This window comes from Chiloscyllium plagiosum, chromosome 20, assembly GCF_004010195.1.
Source record: "Chiloscyllium plagiosum isolate BGI_BamShark_2017 chromosome 20, ASM401019v2, whole genome shotgun sequence".
In the NCBI taxonomy this organism is placed as follows: domain Eukaryota; kingdom Metazoa; phylum Chordata; class Chondrichthyes; order Orectolobiformes; family Hemiscylliidae; genus Chiloscyllium; species Chiloscyllium plagiosum.
Window position 1 is genome coordinate 61,260,959 of NC_057729.1, and position 20,940 is coordinate 61,281,898.

The 20,940-nt window shown below is 44.0% G+C and overlaps 1 protein-coding gene across 2 annotated transcripts in view; it reads right to left on the minus strand.

Moving 5' to 3' along the window:
* LOC122560343 (short transient receptor potential channel 4-associated protein-like) overlaps window positions 1-20,491 on the minus strand; it is a 95,558-nt gene extending 75,067 nt beyond the window's left edge. For both annotated transcript variants that reach the window (XM_043710992.1, XM_043710990.1), the window contains exons 1-3: window positions 20,315-20,491; window positions 11,681-11,812; window positions 4,977-5,093 (exon numbers count right to left, since the gene is read on the minus strand). In XM_043710992.1, coding sequence (XP_043566927.1) covers window positions 4,977-5,093; window positions 11,681-11,812; window positions 20,315-20,485 — 420 coding nt within the window. In that variant the 5' untranslated portion in view covers window positions 20,486-20,491. The remainder of the gene's footprint in view (window positions 1-4,976; window positions 5,094-11,680; window positions 11,813-20,314) is intronic.
* Window positions 20,492-20,940: the final 449 nt, after the last annotated feature.

The window sequence follows — 20,940 nt, forward strand, 5'->3', positions numbered from 1 at the left end:
CTTTTATTCCAACTCTCTGCCTTCTGTTAGACAGCCAATCCTCAATCCATCCCAGCTGCTCACCTCGAACACCATGGGCCCTCACCTTGCTCTGCAGCCTCCCGTGTGGCACCTTATCAGAGGCCTTTTGAAAGTCTAGATAGACCACATCCACTGGGTTTCCCTGGTCTAACCTACTTGTTACCTCTTCAAAAAATTCCAACAGGTTTGTCAGGCATGACCTCCCTTTACTAAATCCATGTTGACTTGTTCTAATCAAGTAATGAGACAATTTCCCCCACACAAAGCCATGTTGTCTATCCCTAATCAGTTCTTGCCTTTCCAAATACATGTAGATTCTGTCCATCAGGATCCCTTCCAACAAATTGCTGACCACTGATATCAGGCTCAATCTATACTTCCTTGGGTGTGAACAATTCTGGTCGCCACAGGATAATAAGGATGTGGAGGCTTTGAATAGGCTACAGAAATGGGATCAGAATGTTTCTCAAGATGTTTCCTGGTTTGGAGGGTAATAGCTATGAGTAAAGGTTGAACAAACATGGTTTGCTTTCAGTTGAACATCAAAGGCTAAGGGGGAAACTTGATAGAAGTTTATAAAATTAAGAGGCATGGATAGAAGGGATAGTCGAAGTCTTTTTTCCAAGGGTAGAAATGTCAATTACTAGGGCATAAATGTTTAAGGTAAAAGGGGCAAAGTTTAAAAAGGAGATCTGAGAGGCAAGCTTTCTTTTAAATGGAAGGTGGTAAAGTGCCTGGAATGCACTGCCAGAAGTAGTAGTGGAGGCAGATACAATAGCATCAAAAGGCATTTTAACAGAAAATAAATGCATAGGCAGGGAATACAGGGATACAGAACCCATAGAGGCAAAAGTTTTTTTTTAAAAAGTTTAGAAAGGCATATATTGGTGCAGCCTTGGTGGACTAAAGGCCCTTTTCTTGTGCTGTACTCTTCTTTGTTGACCTGTCCTTCCCCAAATCCCTCAATTAGTTTAGATATTTTTAGAACTAAAATAGTTTTGATTTTTGTTAACTGATTTAGCACCAATTAGCATTAGTAGAAGTGAGTTCCAAAGCTCCAAGTTTTTTGAGAACATTCCAAATTTCACCAATGAACATGTCTCTAATTTTGTTTTTTTAGAGACAAGTCCCTGATCCTAAACTCCCTAATTTGTAGAAACAGGTTTTCACCATCCAACAGGTATGCCCACCTCCAGATTTTGAAAATATCACTGGAAAGGAATTTTAAGAAAGGAGACATCCAAGGTGCACACATTTGCTTTGCTTAAACCATTGTGCAACTAAAGTTCAACTTGCTAAGATAGCTTCTCACATGAAATGAAAACTTTGGATAAATGCAAGTGCACAAGCAGATGGTAGTGGTAGGGTCAGCATAGATTCACTAGCTTCTGGATTAGTGGTGCTGGAGGAGCAAGCAGTTCAGGCAGCATCCAAGGAGCAGCGAAATCAATGTTTCGGGCAAAAGCCCTTCATCAGGAGGAATAAAGGCAGTGAGCCTGAAGCGTGGAGAGATAAGCTAGAGGAGGGTGGGGAGAAAGCAGACCCCACCACCAGGGATATATTTCCCTCCCCATCCCTTTCCGCCTTCCGCAAAGACCGTTCCCTCCGTGACTACCTAGTCAGGTCCACGCCCCCCCTACAACCCACCCTCCCATCCTGGCACCGCAGGAACTGTAAAACCTGCGCCCGCACCTCCTCCCTCACCTCTATCCAAGGCCCTAAAGGAGCCTTCCACATCCATCAAAGTTTTACTTGCACATCCACTAATATCATTTATTGTATCCGTTGCTCCCGATGCGGTCTCCTCTACATTGGGGAGACTGGGTGCCTCCTATCAGAGCAATTTAAGGAACATCTCCGGACACCCGCACCAATCAACCACACCACCCATGGCCCAACATTTCAACTCCCCCTCCCACTCTGCCGAGGACATGGAGGTCCTGGGCCTCCTTCACCGCCGCTCCCTCACCACCAGACGCCTGGAGGACTTCAACCCCTGGGCATCAATGTGGATTTCAACAGTTTCCTCATTTCCCCTTCCCCCACCTCACCCTAGTTCCAAACTTCCAGCTCAGCACTGTCCCCATGACTTGTCCGGACTTGTCCTACCTGCCTATCTCCTTTTCCACCTATCCACTCCACTCTCTCCTCCTAGATCTATCTCTTTCATCCCCTCCCCCACTCACCCATTGTACTCTATGCTACTTTCTCCCCACCCCCACCCTCCTCTAGCTTATCTCTCCACGCTTCAGGCTCACTGCCTTTAATCCTGATGAAGGGCTTTTGCCCAAAACGTCGATTTCGCTGCTCCTTGAATGCAGCCTGAACTGCTGTGCTCTTCCAGCACCACTAATCCAGAATCTGGTTTCCAGCATCTGCAGTCATTGTTTTTAACTCATAGATTCACTAGCTAACTAGCACAACAGCTTCTCCACTTTGACCATTTAGGATTCGGTTTTCAGGAAGGAAAATTCTTATTCTTAGTAAAAATGGAAGAACTGTGGATGCTGTAAATCAGAAACCTCCACCTCAGTATCCAAGGATCCAAACACACCTAGTAAAAGCAGCATCTCTCACAACCTAGCCTCCTCTACATTGGGGAAACAAAATGTAGACTGGCTGACCACTTTGCAGAACACCCATGTTCTGTCTGTAAAAAGTAAAATGAGCTTTCAATTGCCTACCTCTTCAACACACCTTGTTCCCTGGCCAACATCTCTTTCTCAGGCTTGCTGCAGTACTCCAGCAAAGTTCAGCACAGCTGGAAGAACTGCACCTCATTTTCCGCTCAGGGACACTGCGGTCTTTCGGACTCAATATCAAGCTCAACTTTAGGCCTTGAGATCTCCCATGTCCTTAACCCAACCTGACACACCAGGCCTTGTATCACTGTCTGCTGTTACACACAACCCATTGTTAGTCACTAACAGTCGGCATTAACAGCCATTCACCTTCCAAGCGAGATAATTATCTATTCCTTTGTTCAACTGTTCTCTCTTTGGGCTCTATTCCCCACAATTGCTTACTCCTTACCCCAATCCTATCCTCTGTACATAAACCGATATTTTCCTAACAACCGTCAGTTCGGAGAACGGGTCACTGGGTCCAAAACATTAAATCTCCTTTCTCTCCACAGACTTGCTGAGCTTTTTCAGCAATTCCTGCTTTTGTTTCAAATTCCTATTCTTGGCCAGCAGTCCACTGTTCATTATTCAGTAAAAAAACTTTATTTCCAGCTGACAGTATATAGGAAATAAACGTTTATAATGCCACCCAGTTAAGGTTTCACAGTATCATCTGTCTATCACATCTGCACCCACCTTTCAAATGATCATGACTTTGCCCTTCGCCTCATATTCCTGCACATTTGAATAGAAACAAATGAGCCAATTCACTCTAATACATAATCTGAACCTGGCTTCACCACACTTCTAGGCAGTGCATTTTAGTCCTCCACTATGTGCATTACTCCTCACTTCAAATATACTTATTGTGCAAATCTTTAAATCTGCGTTCTCTTTGTCTAACTTTGAGGAGGAACAGGTTCCCATGAACCCCCGCCCAGTGTAGACTGTCCAGATCCCTCATGATTTTTGAGAACTTCAATAAATCATCTTTTTATCTCGTTCTGAGGAAAACAATCCTAACTATCATTGGACAACATGGATCATAACATCAGGTTGATAATTACCCCCTGCATGATGGCTGCAGTCACTGTGACATCTTGACCTGGTACCAGGGAGGTTACCTACTATGCTGGGATCACTTACAGCTGTAGAAAAGCTGGTCTGTTCGCCTAAATGAACTTTCTACCATTACTGCTCTTCCAATCACTTTCCTTCCCTTTTATACGGCTGAGCCACGTTCAGTGCCATAAGCTTGGCTCTTCCTGCAGTCTTGAGGAGCCACTACTGCCCTCTGAAGTATCCAGAATGGAAAACCAATTAGTGAGCAAGAACGTACTGGGGACTTCCTATCAAGTTTGCTTGGTGTGGAGGTGCTGGTGTTGGATGGAGGTGGACAAAGTCAAAAGTCAAACACCAGGTCTATTCGAAATCGCAAGCTTTCGGAGTGCAGCCCCTTCATCAGGTGAAGTAACCTGATGAAGGGGCTGTGCTCTGAAAGCTTGCAATTTCAAATGAACTATAACCTGGTGTTGTGTGACTTCTGACTTCGTTCTCTTGGGACTATCTAGCTGTCACCCATTCCTCAGAGCTGAAAATGTGTTGCTGGAAAAGCGCAGGTCAGGCAGCATCCAGGGAACAGGAGAATCGACATTTCGGGCATAAGCCCTTCTTCAGGGCTTTCCTGAAGAAGGGCTTTTGCCCGAAACGTCGATTCTCCTGATCCCTGGATGCTGCCTGACCTGCTGCGCTTTTCCAGCAACACATTTTCAAATCTGATCCCCAGCATCTGCAGACCTCACTTTCTCCCCATTCCTCAGATGCCTGCATACTCCTGACTTGCAATGTGACCACCTTCCCAATTACACTATCCACTTGGTCCTCTGTCTTGTGGGTGCAGCACAGCAGCTCCAACCATCATGCAAAGAAAACTGAGCTCAAGTTTCGGCAGAGAATGAAATTTGTGTACAAAGTGCCCATGACTCATGCCAAAGGATGGGGATTCTGTATAGTTAATACCTTTGGCTAAGTTTTGGACACTTTGGTACAAATGCCAGTTTAGAAATGATTTACTTTTACTCACCAATCAGCTCCCTCTCTGCCTATAAATAGTTATATAAGAATAAGACTAAGAACCAATTCTTAAAAAAAAACGGTAAAAAAATTCCCAGCACAATGTTCAAATTACATTTAGGCTCATGAGACATTCTTTTAGTCTGATTGGTTTCATCTACCCCCTCGTTCTCCCCCTCTCAAAGGATTCCAGAAAGCATTTTTTCCACATTCAAAATAACCCCTCTCACAACTTCAAGTATTTAATGTAATACTTACATCTACTCCACCAAACAGATCAAATACATGTGTATTGGGAAATTTGGACTCCTGGGCACCTTTCCCATCCTCAGTCACAAATGCCATTGCTTCCATTGAAAGAAGTGGAGCAATCTCCTGCACACAAGGGGAATGAAAAAAGAATTAATCAAAATTCAACACACCAAATCTCAAGCAGCATGATCCCTTAATTTCAATCTGGTTGAGTAGTCATCAACACTCTGCTTAGTTTGGAGACTAATTTTTTTCTTTCAAATTCTGATTGATCCACGAACACTTCTGCTTTAATAGAATCCCGAACCTTTGTTTTTCTAATTTGAACAATAATCTGTATGTGCAGGGTGTGAAATAAATCATATTCAATCTGCTTCAGTGCTGGATCCAAGCATTCTTGTGCATAAATCGCATAATATGCAAATACAGTAGTTACTTGGAGGGAAAATAGAATTTTAGCATTTATTGCTAAAGGAATGGAGCATAAAAGTAGGGAAATGTTGTAGCTGTGCAAGGTATTGGTGAGACTCTGCGGCTCTGTCTACAGTCTTATGCCCTGATGGTATGAGACACGCATTGGTTAAGATAAGCTGGCCAAGGAACGTGGAGGTAAAGGGATAAACGATCAGTGAAGACAGAGCCCAGATGCAGAGAAAGACAGTTACGCAGACAAAAGGATTGATAATTGTAAGCCAGGTACAAAGAAAAGCTGCTAACTTGCCCTGAAAACAGCCCATGTGATGACTGGGCCTGGTATGTAGGAGATGGAAAAAGGTGGTCAGGCCCTAAAATTATTGACCTCCATACAGAGGAACCTCGATTATCCGAATATCGGATTATCCGGCAAGATCGCAAGGTCCCAATGGTTGGATAAACTATGTTACCTGGCATTTGATTATCCAGAATTCGATTAAACGAACAAAATACTCTCCCCGTCCAAGTCATAGAACAATACAGCACAAAACAGGCCCTTCAGCCCTAGATGTTGCACCGACCTATGAACTAATCTAAGCTCATGCCCCTACATTATCCCATCATTCATGTGCTTATCCAAGGATTGTTTAAATCTCCATAATGTGGCTGAGTTAATTACATTAGCAGGCAGAGCATTCTACGCCCTTACTACTGAGTAAAAAAAAAGTGAAAAAGTGAGGACTGCAGATGTTGGAGATCAGAGCTGAAAAATGTGTTGCTGGAAAAGCGCAGCAGGTCAGGCAGCATCCAAGAAGCAGGAGAATCGACATTTCGGGCATAAGCCCTTCTTCAGGAATCCTGAAGAAGAGTTTATGCCCGAAGTGTCGATTCTCCTGTTCCTTGGATGCTGCCTGACCAGTTGTGCTTTTCCAGCAACTCATTTTTCAGCACTGAGTAAAAAAACCTGCCTCTGACATCTGCCTTAAATCTATCATCCCTCAATTTGTAGTTATGCCCCCTCGTACAAGCTGACGTCATCATCCTAAGAAAAAGAAAGACTCTCACTGTCCACCCTATCTAATCTTCTGATCATATTGTATGTCTCTATCAAATCCCCTCTTAGCCTTCTTCTCTCCAATGAAAACAGACCCAAGTGTCTCAGCCTTCCGCATGAGAGCTTCCCTCCAGACCAGGCAACATCCTGGTAAATTCCTCTGCACCTTTTCCAATGCTTCCACATCCTTCCAGCAATGGGGCGACCAGAACTATACACAATATTCCAAGTTGCAGCATGACATTACAGCTCCGGAACTCAATCCCTCCACCTAACACACTATGTCTTTTTAAACTGCACTATCAACATGGGTGGCAACTTTCAGGGACCTATTCAGGTGTCCTTCAGATAACTGAGGTTCCTCTGTATTAAGTCTTGAAGTCTGCAGGGTCCCCAAGCAAAAAAATAATTGAGCTTTGCCTGAACACTGCAGACAGGCCAGAGACAAACGTTGAAGTGACACGTAATTGGAAGCTCGCAGTCATTTCTGCAGACATAGCATAGGTATTCTGCAAAGTGGTCGCCCAGTATGTACTGCATCTCCCCAGTGCAGTGGAGACCACTTGTAAGCAATGAATATAGTAGACCAGCTGGAATGAACCAGATAATGAGGATTGAGGAAGCAAATGGGCAGGTAAGTCAACTTCTGTGGCTGGATAGGTATGTGCCATGGAAGCGTTAGGAGTGGAGGAGTGGATCAAGAGTTCAAGAGGGAACAGTACCTGTGGAAGGCTGATAAGAGAAGGAAGGTTAATGTGAATGTGCTGGGTGCATCCCACTGGACATGGTTTGAGATCCTTTGGATGCAGATGCTGATAGGGTGGGAAGGGAGTAACAGTGTGACCTTCCATTTTAAAAAAATTCATTTTGTGGGGTGCGGGCATAGCTGGCTGGCCAGCATTTACTGCCTGTCCTGAGTTGCCCTTGAGGTGGTGGTGGTGGTGATGAGCTGCCTTCTTGAACCGCTCCATTCACCTGAGAGTTGACCAACAATACCATTAGGGAGGGAATTCCAGGATTTTAACCCAGTGACAGTGAAGGAACTGCAATATATTTTCAACTTAGAATGGTGAGTGGCTTGGGGGGGGGAAGAGATGGGATTTGAAGCGGTGGTGTTCCCATCTACTTGCTGCCCTTTTCCTTCTCGATGGAAGTATTCGTGGGTTTACTATCTAAAGATCTTTGGTGAATTTCTGCAGTGCATCTTGCAGATGGGACACTGCTACTACAGAGCATTGGTTGTGGAGGGAGTGGATGCTTGTGGATGTGGTGCCAATCAAGCAGACTGCTGTGTCCTGGATGGTATCAAGCTCAAGTGCTGCACTCACCCAGGCAAGTGGGGAGTATTCCATCACAGTTCTAACTTGTGCCTTGTAAATGGTGGACAGGCTTTGGGGAGTCAGGAGGGGACTTGTCACAGCATTCTTCGCCTCTGATTTGCTATTGCAGCCACTGTGCTTGCGTGGTGAAGCCAGTTGACTTTCTGATCACTAACTCCCAGGAATTTGGAATGGGGGATTCAGTAATGGTAACACTATTGAATGTCATGGGGCAATGATTAGATTGTGTATTATTGATGATGGTCTAGTGTGGCATTTGTGCAGCACAAATGTTACTCGCTATTTGTCAGCCCAAGCTTGGATAGTGCCCAGATCTTGTTGCATTTGGACATGGTCTGCTTCAGTATTGAGGAGTCACGCATGTTGCTGAATGCTGCACAATCATTGGCGACCATCCCCACTTCAGACTCTACGAGGAGGAACGGTCATCGATGAAGCAGCTAAAGACGGCTGGGCCTAGGACACTACCCTGAAGAATTCCTGCAGAGATGTCCTGAAGCCAAGATGACTGACCTCCCAAAACCGCGACAGTCTTTCTATCTGTCACGTATGACTGACCATCAGAAAGTTTGCCCCCTGATAGTTATTGATTTCAGTTTTGCCAGGGCTCCTTAATACCACACTCTATCAAATGCAGCCTTGATGTCAAGGGCTATCACTCTCACCTCACCCCTCAGAATTCAGCTCTTCCATCCAAGTTTGAACCAAGGCTGTAATGAGGTCAGGAGCTGAGTGGCCCTTGTGGAACCCAAACTGAGCAGGTGCTGCTTGATAGCACACTGTTGATGACATATTCCATCACTTTACTGATGATCGATAGTAGACTGATGGGACTGTAACTGGCTGGGTTGGAATTGTCCTATTTATGTACAGAACATACTTGGGCAATTTTCCAAATTGTTCATAGATGCCAGTGTTGTAACTGTATTACAACAGCTTGGCTCGGGGAGTGGCAAGTTCTAGAGCACAAGTCATCAGCACTATTCCCAGAATGTTGCCAGGGTCCATAACCTTTGTAGTATCCAGTGCCTAAAACTGTTTTTTGATATCACGTGCAGAGAACTCAATTGGCTGAAGATTGATATCGGTGATGCTGGGGACCACTGGAAACCAAGATGGATTTCCACTTGGCACTTCTGGCTCAAGATTGCTGCAAAAGCTTCAGCCTTAACTTTTGCACTGATATGCTCAGCACATCATTGAGGGTGAGGATATTTGTGGAGTTGTTTAATCATCCACTACAATTCACAACTGGATGTAGCAAGACTGCAGAGCTTTGATCTGATCCATTGGTTGTGGGATCATTTAGCTTTGTCTATCACTTGCTGCTTATGCTGTTTGGCATGCAAGTAGACCTATTTGATGGCCTCACCAGGTTGACACCTCATCTTCAGGTATGCCTGGTGCTACTCCTGGCATGCCACCCTGCACTCTGCATTGAACCAAGGTTGATCCCCTGGATTGATCATAATGGTTGAGTGGGGGGTATGCAAGTCCATGAGGCCACAGATTGCGGAGTACAATTCTGTTGCTAATGATGACCCACAGCGCCTCATTGATGCCCTGTTGAGTTGCTAGATCAGTTTAAAATCTGACCCATTTAGCACAGTGGTAGTTCCACAAAACATCATGGATGTTATTCTCAATGTGAAAGTGGGACTGCATCTCCACTAAGACTGGGCAGTGGTCATTCTTATCGAAGTGTGATTAATGAATAGGGGACACTGTTTCCACAGTGCAAACTTTTAAAACATGCGTTAGCTGATTATATCGCCAACATTTTAAGCACTTTTATAAAAGTGCAACTTTTCTATAACGTGGGGTTGCACAAGAACGCAACCATCGTGTTATAAAAGAACTACCTGTATGTTTTTCCCTCTTGTTGGTTTCCTCACCATCTGCTGCAGACCTAGTCTAGCAACTATGTCATTTAGGACCTGACTAGCCTGATCAGAAGCACTGCTGCCAAGCCTCTCGCATGTGGATATTGAAATTTCCCACCCAGTGTATATTTTGTGCCCTTGCCACCCTCAGTGCTTCCTCCAAGTTTTGTTCAACATAGAGGAGTACTGATTCATCAGCTCAGGGAGTATGGTACATAGTAATCAGTAGGAGATTTTCTTGCTCAAATTTAACCTGAAGCCACGAGGCATCATGGGGTCTGTAGTCAATGTTGAGGACTCCAAGAGCAATTCCCTCCCAACTGTAAACCACTATGCGCCACCTCTGCTGGGTCTGTCTTGCCGGTGAGACAGGAGATATTCAGGGATGATGGCAGTGGGATGATCACTATGTCACGCTGTTGCTTGACTACTCTGTGAGACAACTCTCCCAATTTTGGCACTAGCCCCAGATGTTAGTGAGGAGGATTATGCAGGGTCTTTTCTGGCACCTAGGTTGACACCAGGTGATCCAACAGGTTTCATTTCTTTCAGACTTTGTAGCAATTGGCTGAATGCCTTGCTTGGCCACTTCAGAGGGCAATTGAGAGTCAACCACAATGCTGTGGGTCTGGAGTCACATGTAGGTCAGACCAGGTGAGGATGGCAGATTTCCTTCCCTGATGGCCATTAGTGAACCAGATGGGTTTTTCTGACAATTGACAATGATTTCACCACCATCATGAGATTCTCAATTCCAGATTTTTTAAAAACTGAATTTAATTTCCACTATGTGTGGTGGCAAGATTCAAACCTGGGTCACGAGAACATTATCCGAGTCTGGGTGAATACTGATAATACCATTCGGCCATCGCCTTCCCACAATGTTGACGGAGGGAAGAGATAGGGTGAAGAAGGGGGCAATGGGTCAAATACAGCTAATGGGCTGCTTCAGCATAAGCAGTGATAGCAGATAGAATGAGTTTAGGCTGATTGAGAGTGGACATCAAATCAGTTCCTTGGTACACGTCAGGATTCCTTATAATAAAAATCTATGATTCCATGAAAGATACAATTGATCACTACAGCAAACCTTTTTTTAACATGCCACCTTTTCTTTTTAAGGCATAGAAGACATGGCAACAAAAAAAGTGCGAGAGAGATGGGAGTGGGGCAGGACAGGATGTACTGGCTGCTAAGGCAGGTTACATCCCTTTCTTGTTACTTTGCAAATTGCCTGCTTTAAAACTGCAAACAGTCAGCACTTCAATTCACAATTTAGAGGTTATATAAGTATGAAATATTTTGAAAGTATCACTTGCAGGCGTTTCATCAGTGCCTGTCGGTCTCTTTATCCATTACTGGAGCAACAGAAGTGGTGTAAGATTTATTTTTATTCATTAAAGGGATGTGTGCAAAGTTGGCTGGGCTAGCATTTATTGTCCACCTTTGCTGTCTTTGAGGAAATGGTCAGCTTGCTCTCAGAACTGCTGCAGTCCATTTGGTATAGATGCATCCATGAGGCTGAGGAGGAGGGAGTTTCAGAAACAGTGAAGGAACACTAACATATTTCCAAGTCTGGATGGCAAATGGCTTGGAGACAAATTTTCAGGTGCTCCTGCTCTTCCTCCTAGATGGAAGAGGTCATGTTTGGAAGGTGCTGTTTAAGGAGCCTAGGTGAATTTTGGCAATGCATCTTTAAGATTGCACACACTGCTGCTACGTGCATTGGTGGCAGACAAACGCATGTGGACATGGATTACATTCTAGATTGATGCGCTGCACAAGGCGAGGTAAACTGCTATTCGATAAAGGATTGAAGCAATGATGCTGAAGATTGCTTATTACAGTACAAAAAATAGATTGCAGATATTGACAGAATTCAGCAGAGCAACTGCTCAAGGGGAGTAAGGGACGAGATTGAGAGTAGTGACTGGGCAAGGTCTCAAAGAGATCAAGTGATGACATGATTGCTGATTTTAGCTTTACTCCAGTGAAATGGCCATAATCTTTAGTACTGACCTTTAAAATTCCATGGCACAGTAACAACCCTTCATTGTTAGGTTGGCTGTTTGTATATAGTTTTTGCACCAGATGTGGGATCCCATTCCACTTCGCAGTTTTGTCCCTTTCTCTCAGCAAAGAATCTGGAATCTACAAACAATTAAACAATGATTACAAAAACTTAAATACCTTATTTGACTCATTTTGGTTGAAGATTTCTTATCCTATATTATCTTCAGTAAGTGGGATCATCACCCGAGATCTGCAACATCCAGCCTTTTTGCAGAATTATCTTACTCAATGTATCCACTGCAAAGTGGGAATCAGTAAGAGTTTTGCATTAGCGAAGCTTACATTTTGAAAGGGAATACAGGACAGTTCTTTATTATGCGACGATTGCGTTGTGCAACCCCAGGTTATAGAAAAATTACCCTTTAGACATAGCATTAAAGTGTTGGCCCTGTCATCACGTTACAGCCAACACATTTTAAAAGTTTGTGCTTTAGAAACAGAATCCCTAATTCATCAATCACATCACAGCAGATTCATGTTGACGAAACGCGCATTATAACAGAATGACCTGTACTTTTCATTGTAAAAGGAGGGAGGGGGGTTACCATATATAACATCTCCACTGACAGCTTATGGCACTGCTTTCATTTCAAATATGCTCCTTCTTGCCTCTCCTGCCTTTTTCATATCTCCCTCAAGGATGTTGTTCACAAGTAATTTTATAATTCCATCAATTAGTTTATTCTGGGTGATTTTCTCAATATCACAGCCTTGACTGAAACCTGGCTAAGAGCTGACAACCTCTCCCCCGCCCCAGCTGAAGATTCCTAATGTTGATATACCCGTCATCATTTGCTCTGCCAAATCACCAGAGCAGAATTGCAATTCTTGTGAACGTGGACCATTAGGCAGTGGCATGATAATATCACTTGATCAGAATCATCCAGAGACCTAGGCTAATAATCTGATGGATAGGTTCAAACCCCAACTATGGCTGATGGTGAAATTTGATTTCAATTAATAAAGATGGAATTAAAATGCAGATCTAAGTACTTTCAATCAATAAGATATGTTAATATACAGCTCCATGACAGCTAGGTCTTGAATTTGTTTCAGCCCTGAGCTGGGGACACTGTTTGTGAGCCACAAAAGCCTATTATTAACGAAGTGAAAGCATAATGATGAACCTGAAATCATTGCCACCCTTTGGAAAACCTATCTGGTTTGCTCATGCACTGCAAAAGGAGGAATCTGCCATCCTCATCTGGTCAAACCTACCTATGACTCCACACATGTAGCAATGACATCACTCAATATCTTCTGTAATGGCCTAGCAAACCGCTCACTTGTACCTAACTGTTACCAAGTCTGGTAAAAGGAATGAAATGGGCTTGACCACCAGACACCAATTCCAGTTCCTTCGTCAACAACTTAAGCAACACCGTGGTCATACTGACTGTTTAGCCTCACTGGCACTGGGAATCACTCACTGCTACTTGAATTATCACAAAAGTTAATATTTTTAAAAAGTATGCAAAATTCCGCAATTTAGACCTAGGTGGACAGAAGGCACAGACCAGGTTTCTGTACTAAAGAATCACTTTTACAAATAAATAGTAAATAGATTCTAACCAACTGCAGAAATAACATTACAGAATATCAACATAAAACTATGAGTTAAAACACTAGCCTGCTTGTACAATACTTCCTCTCGACAAGCACACAGACAAAAATCATAGAAAAAACATGGGTGTTATGGCAGAGGGCAAGGCTGGAAAAACGGTGCTATGGTCCTGTTCACAGGATTTACTGAGATGATCAGGTCAAAAGCTTTTCAATCTCTTTTCTCAGGTACTTAACCGGTGAGATTTTTGAGAAGATTTGTACCTCAGGTTGAGGTTCAGGTTGTAAGTTTGCTTGCTGAGCTAGGAGGTTTGTTCTCAGATGTTTCGTCACCATGCTAGGTAACATCATCAGTTAGCCTCCAGTGAAGCGCTGGTGTTCTGTCCCACTTTCTATTTGCGTGCCTTGGTCTGTTAAGGTGAGCGATATCATTTCTGGTTCTTTTTCTCAAAGGTTGGTAAATGGGATCCAAATCGATATGTTTACTGATGGAGTTCCGGTTTTCCAAAATCTATCCACTTTCAGGCCTTTCAGTTTTTCTGGCAGCTTCACTTTGGTGATGGCCACCATACTCAGCTCTGCCCCCATCACTCTTGAAGTTTTGGGATATTAATCATGTCTTCCACCGTGAAAACTTACGAAGTAATTATTCCGTTCCTCAGCCATTTCCTTGTTCCCCATCACGACCTCTTTAGCGACATTTTCCAGCAGCCCAATGTCCACTTTTGCCTTTCTTTAGCCCTATACATATCTAAAGAAACTCTTACAGTCTTCCTTTATATTACTGGATAGCTTATCCTATTATTTAATCTTTTTTGTTGTTGCCCCCTGTTGGTCTTTGTTAGCTTCCCAATCCTCACTCCCCACTGCCCTTTGCCACATTATCAGCTTTCTCTTTTGGTTTTATGCTAGCTCTGACTTCTGTATGATTTGCAAGTGCCAGTGTTGGACTGGGGTGAACAAAGTTTAAAAAAAAAATCACAACACCAGGTTATAGTCCAACAGGTTTATTTTGCACTAGCATTTGAAGCACTGCTTCTTCATCAGGTGGTTGCCACCTAAAGTAGCAGCAGTGCTCGAAAGATAGAGCCTCCATGTAAACCTATTGGACTATAACCTGGTGTTGTGATTTTTAACTCTGACTTCCCTAGGCAGCCATGGTTGCCTCATCCTCCTGTACCATGCTTCTTTTTCCTTGGGAAAAATCTTTACAGTGTCTCCTGAATGACTTCCAGAAACTCCTGCCATTGCTGTCCCACTGTCTTACCATTGCACCTGGGGACACCACCCACCACGTACACGACAGACACTCATGTGACTCGGGCTATCTGATATGCTGCAGGCAAGGATGCCCTGAGGCCTGGTACATTGGCGAGACCAAAGAGACCCTACAACGGATGAATGGACACCATGCAACAATCACCAGACAGAGATGTTCCCTCCTAGTTAGGGTACACTTCAGCAGCCAAGGAACATTTGGCCTCTGATCTTCAGGTGACCGTCTTCCAAGGTGGATTTCAAGATACACAACAATGAAGAGTGGCCGGACAGAGGCTTAGCCAACTCAGTACCCACTAGGATGGTCTCAACCAGGACCTTGGGTTCATTTCACACTACAGGTGACCCCACGACACTATAAACACACATACACAAAAGTGCACACTCTCGCAGACTCTCTCCCATACATACACCTCCCCAACTCTGACCCATGCGCACAGCCTCTCACAGGCATATACTTCATCCCACATGCACACACTCTCCCACACACACCGTTAAGTCTATGAGATGAATTTGCATTTACAGAATTGGATTTGCAGATACACTATTTTGTTCAAAAAGCACAATCTGGAGGCAGTCAATATTTTATAATCCATGTGGCATTCCATATATTCCTACTTTGGAAACAGAACCAGTCTGACTCAAGATTGGAATAGCTACAGACTCACTTCACACCTTTAATACATTGTCTGAGCTGAGATGTCGCTTTTATTGTAAACATTAAGTTATCTTGGGAATATGACTTGAAAGTAGTCCTGAGATTTACATTTTAATGAATCAAAACCTGCAACACATTCTAAAAGATGAAAGACTTAACAGCAATCTAGGTTTGTTCAATACTGAGGTACCTTGATTATCCAGCAAATTCGGATAACCCAGCAAATTCGGATAACCCGAAATTCGGATAATCCAAACAAGATTGCATGGTCCCGATGCTTAGCTAAACTATGTTATTCGGCATTCAATTAACCAAATGAAATATTTCCCGATTGGACAATTGAGGTTCCTCTGTATATTGCATCAGCGTATGACACAATGATCTTTTGCTATAAATTCTGTGTTCTATACTACTCCACTAGTTACCTGATGAAAAGAGCAGTGCTCTGAAAGCTAGTACTTCCAAATAAACCTGTTGGATTATAACCTGGTGCTGTGAAGTTTTTTAAACTTTCCTCCTAGGTTCCTCTCCCAGTTGATTCTACCCAGCTCCTCCCTCACAGCTCTGTAGTTGCCTTTATTCAGCTGTAATAGAATCAGAGGTAATTGTTTCTCCCTCTCAAATTGCAGAGAAAATTCAACCAATGCATGATCACTGCCTCCTAAGGGTTCCTTTACCTTAAGCTCCCTTGTCAAGTCTGTCTCATTGCACAACACTAAATCCAGTATTGAATGTTCCCCAGTGGGCTCCACCACAAGCTGCTCCAAAAAGCTATTTCCTGGACATCCCACAAATTCCTTTTCTTGCAATCCACTACTAACCTGATTTTCCCGGTCCACTTGGATATTGAAATCCTCCATGATCACTGTAACTTTGACTTTCCTATACATCTCTTCTATCTCCTGGTGTGTCTTGCACTGTTTGCAGGCTTTTTACTTTTGCGATTCCTCAATTCTACCCACACAGATTCTACAAAATCTGACCCTACTTTGTTTCTTATTAGAAAATGAAAATAAGTCAATGATAAGGCAGCCCTACTCCCTCTGCCAACCTGCCTATCTTTTTGATAGGGATGTATATCCTTGAGTATTTAGCTCCCAAACCTGATCCCCTAGCAGCCACTTCTCCGTGATGCCCACCATGTCATCCCTGCCAATTTCTACCTGCAACATTTACGTTATTTCTTATGCTGTGCTCATTCAAATATAACACCATCAGTCCTGTATTACACGATTGGACACCCCTTTTCATAAATGTAGCCAATGAAATTTTCCAGAGAGCTTTGCATCTCATATCCTCATCATAAACTCTTCTACTTCCAACTCGATTTGTTTTGGTCCCTGACTTTATCCACTTACTACAAAGCCTGAAAAAGGCTTAAAGCCCAAATGTCAATTTTTCCACCTCCTGATGCTCTCTGGCTTGCTGCGTTCTTCCAGTCTCCTGCTGATCTACTTTGGATTCCAACATCTGCATTTTTTTTGTTTATAACATCCTCAATTCCAGCAATTATACAGTGGGCTGTCGGCTGCCCAGGCAGAAGATGAGGTGTTGTTGCTCCAATTTATAGTTTGGCTCATTGTGGCAATGGAAGCAGCCAAGGTTGGTCATGTTAGAAAGGGAGTGGGAAGGGGAATTAAAATGGGCAGTGACTGGGAAGTCCGGTCAGCCCCTGTGGGCCCGGCTGGGATGCTCAGTGAACCATCCCCAAAGTTTAAGTTTGGTATCTCCAACATAGAGAAGACCACATTGGGAGCACCGGATGCAGTAAACCTACTTATGTTCTCTGGCCCCATTCTTTCCCTAGTTATCCTTTTACCCTTACCCTTGTAAAATAAATCAGGTATCTCTTTTCTTTTACTTGCCATTCTTCTTTCATAGACCCCTAGCATAGAAACCAATCTTTTAGCCCACTAAATCCACAATAACCCACCAAAGGGTTCCTGCAGAAAGATTATACCCAAAACATCAACTTCTCCATTTCCTGATGCTGCCTGGCTTGCTGTGTTCTTCCAACCTCCTGCTTGTCTGGAAATGAAGGATGCAGCTTATGTTGAAAGGTTAAGCAGGTTGGGTCTACCTCTCAAAAAAGGTTAAATCATAAGATAAATGTCCATGACGTCTGACGTAGAGAATTGGCTCATGGGCAGGAAGCTGTGGGTAGGGATTAGGGATTCTTTTTCAGGTTGACAATGCCATTGCCACAGTGTTCATCACAGGGATCGCAACTGTTTACAATATATAGAACATAGAACAATACAGCGCAGAACAGGCCCTTCAGCCCTCGATGTTGCGCCGACATGTGAACTATTCTCAGTTCGTCCCCCTACACTATTCCATTATCCTCCATGTGCTTGTCCAAGGATTGTTTAAATCTCCCTAATGTGGCTGAGTTAACAACATTGGCAGGCAGGACATTCCACAAGGATACCATTAGTAACCGGACTCCAGGCTGAATATTTTTCATCAACCACCACTCGCTGCATTCTTTCAGAAAGCCAGTTTCTAATCCAAACTACTAAATCACCTTCAATTCCATGCCTCTGCATTTTCTCAAGTCCATGTACACCACATCAACTGCCCTACCCTCATCCACATGCTTGGGAGTCCACCAACCCAAGGAAACCCAAACATATAAATAGAAAGCAGCAGTGCTTCATCCGGAGGCTCACTGTAGGTGTTACCTAGTGTGGTGATGAAACGTCTGAAAATGAACCTTCCAGCTCAGCGAGCAAACCTCCATGCAGATGATCTAAATGGAGAGAAACTGCTCAAAGGAATTTGAGTGCACATGTATGAAAAGCAGAAAACTAGCACAGAGATGCAGCGAGTAATCAGGAAGATTAATGAAATGCTCAGAGGTTTTACAGAATAAGTGTTATTATGGTGCCTGCATGGTGACAATGTCCTGGCTTTTCCCATAACCCTGTAGATCACACCATTCACTTCAAAAAAAAAATCTAATGCCCTCTCGAATACCACAACTGAACCTTCAACCACATTTTCAGGCAGTGCATTCCATACTTTAACTACTTGCTGTGAGAAAAAACGTTTCTCACATAACCCTTGCTTCAGATGCACATTTTCGAGATCTGGACTACATGCGTAGGTAAGTCTTACAGCAATTGTACAAGGTGCTTGTGAGACCATATCTGGAGTACTGAGCGTGCTTTGGTCCCCTTACCCAAGGGGAAATATCACTGTGAATAAATATCTACATGAATGCAACAAGGATATAGGAACATGACTACTGGAGTGGGCCATTCAACCTCTCAGACCTGTTCCCACCATTCAATGAAATCATGGCTGATCTGTGGCCTTCCCTTGGCCCATCTCTCTCTACACCAGTGCTTACCAAAAGTTAGATTGAAAATTAACAACTGACGGGCAGCACGGTGGCTGAGTGGTTAGCACTGCTTCCTCGCAGCGCCAGGGCCCAGGGTTCAATTCCAGCCTCAGGCAACTGTGTGCAGTTTGCATATTCTCCCCCTGTCCAACTGGGTTTCCTCCAGGTGCTCCAGTTTCCTCCCACAATCCAAAGATGGGCAGGTTACGTGAATTGGCCATGCTAAATAGCCCACAGTATTCAGGGATGTGTAGGTTAGGTGCATGAGTCAGGGGTCAGTATAGGACACAGGAATAGGCCTGGGTGGGTTACTCTTTGGAGGGTCGTTTTGGACTTGTTGGGCCGAAGGGCCTGCTTCCACACTGTTGGGATTCTATGACCCAGCTGTTGATCGAAGAGTTCCAAACATCTACCATCCTTTGGTTAGAAGTGCTTCCTAACATCTCTCATGATGAATCTGGCCTACTTCTCAATCTATATCCCCTAGTTCTAGAATCCCCAACTAGTGGAAATAGTTTAGAGTCATCAATCCTGATTTTGTTTCCTGTTAGTAGTTTACAATGAGCAGATTGAAGAGATTTCCCATTTACCTCAGACAAAATGCAGCACAGACAATTCAATGAATCAGAGAATTGAACATCACGAGCAGAGCCACTCTCCTTCTGGCCCTGCACTCTAATTAGAGGCAAGCATGGCATACTACCATGAAAAAGATGAAGAGCCCTTCATTCCTGAAGGGCTCATGCCCAAAACATTGATTCTCCTGCTCCTCAGATGCTGTCTGACTTGTTGTGCTTTTCCAGCACCACACACTCAATACAAGTAAACTGAGTCCTCTGGTCATTCATTATCTTCAGAGAATTAAGTTTGCATCAATTGCTTTTTAAAAGATCCTACAGAATCTAACTACACAATCACTGCAAGCACTGAATAGTAAAATAATTTGCAAAGGGAATTGGATTAAAAACTTGAATTGGAAAATAATACAGGGATTTGAAAAGAATAGCACAAAAAATCAGATGAATGATGGGAATTGGGGAGGTGGTGTCACAAAAGTAATGTCAGTAAATTTGCAATCCAGACTTCAAGCTAATGCACAACGATGGATGGCTTCAAATCTCACTGCAGCAGCAGAATCAGAAGCTCATCTCAGTAAAGGTGGACATAAAACTGCTCATTGTCAGACAATCCCACCTGGTTCCCTAATCTCCTTTCAGGATATAAATTTGGTTTGTACCAGTATATAAATACCTAGCCCATCATTTATATGACTCATAACAGCCCTCACCGTCCAAAAAGCTAAAATGGAATGAAGGATGTATATTACGGTCACATCCCATGAAAGAATAAAATGGTTGGCCAAGTGAACTTGCGAAAATCCAGTTAAATTATAAAAGCTAGTTTAAAAATCTTGAAGTTTAACAATGCAGTTCGTATATTCTCGATCAATAACCCAGGGTCGTGCGCGAATATTCCAGTGAATTGCCCCCGAAAGTCTATCGTGACAGACAGAGCTCGAATTCACTTCACACCTTAAAGCCCCAGAGTTAACCATCGGCTCTGTACCCTCCCGAAACCCAGGGATGCACTTCCCAGCTTCCAGGCTCCCTCCGGGATAAAACGCGGCCTCCCTTCCCCGGAACCAGGCCTGTCCGGGCCGCTGCTGATGGAGGCCCGAGCCCCAGAAGGTTGGGCCGGGGTCACACTCACTCACTCACTTCCTCCCCGAGCCTACCTGCGACACCCTGGTTGGCCCATGCCCGGTATAGCGGCCGTGCTGAAGGCGGGGGACAATGTTCTGGGCTCGGACAGAGCGAGATACAATAGTCCGGACCTCGGGGGGCCCAGCTGCAGCCGCCATTTCCCTCACAACCGACCACAGGCGCCACGCCCCACTCTGCCCCATCCAGCATTCTCATTGGCCCAGGCTCAGCCCGAGTCCGCCGTTCCCATTGGTCCATGAGCAGACACGTACCGTCACTTCCGCTTCCAGTGAGGAATTCATGAAACTGTCCCTTCTCCTGATCGCAATCCAGATACAAACTGATCCCAAACCTGATCCTACTCCCGATCCAATCCTGATCCCAATCTTGACTCACATCCATAACACCATAAAATGCAGCATGGAATTAGGCCATTTGGCCCATCGAGTCTAGTCTGCTATTCCATCATGGCTGGTACATTTCTCCTGCCTTTTCCCTGGAACCCTTGATTCTCTTACTAATCAAGAACCTATCTAACTCTGGAAAAGCACAGCAGGAGAATCAACGTTTTGGACATGAGCCTTTATTAGGATTCTCCTCCTCCTCGGATGCTGCCTGACCGACTGTGCTTTTCCAGCACCACACCCTTGACTCTGAT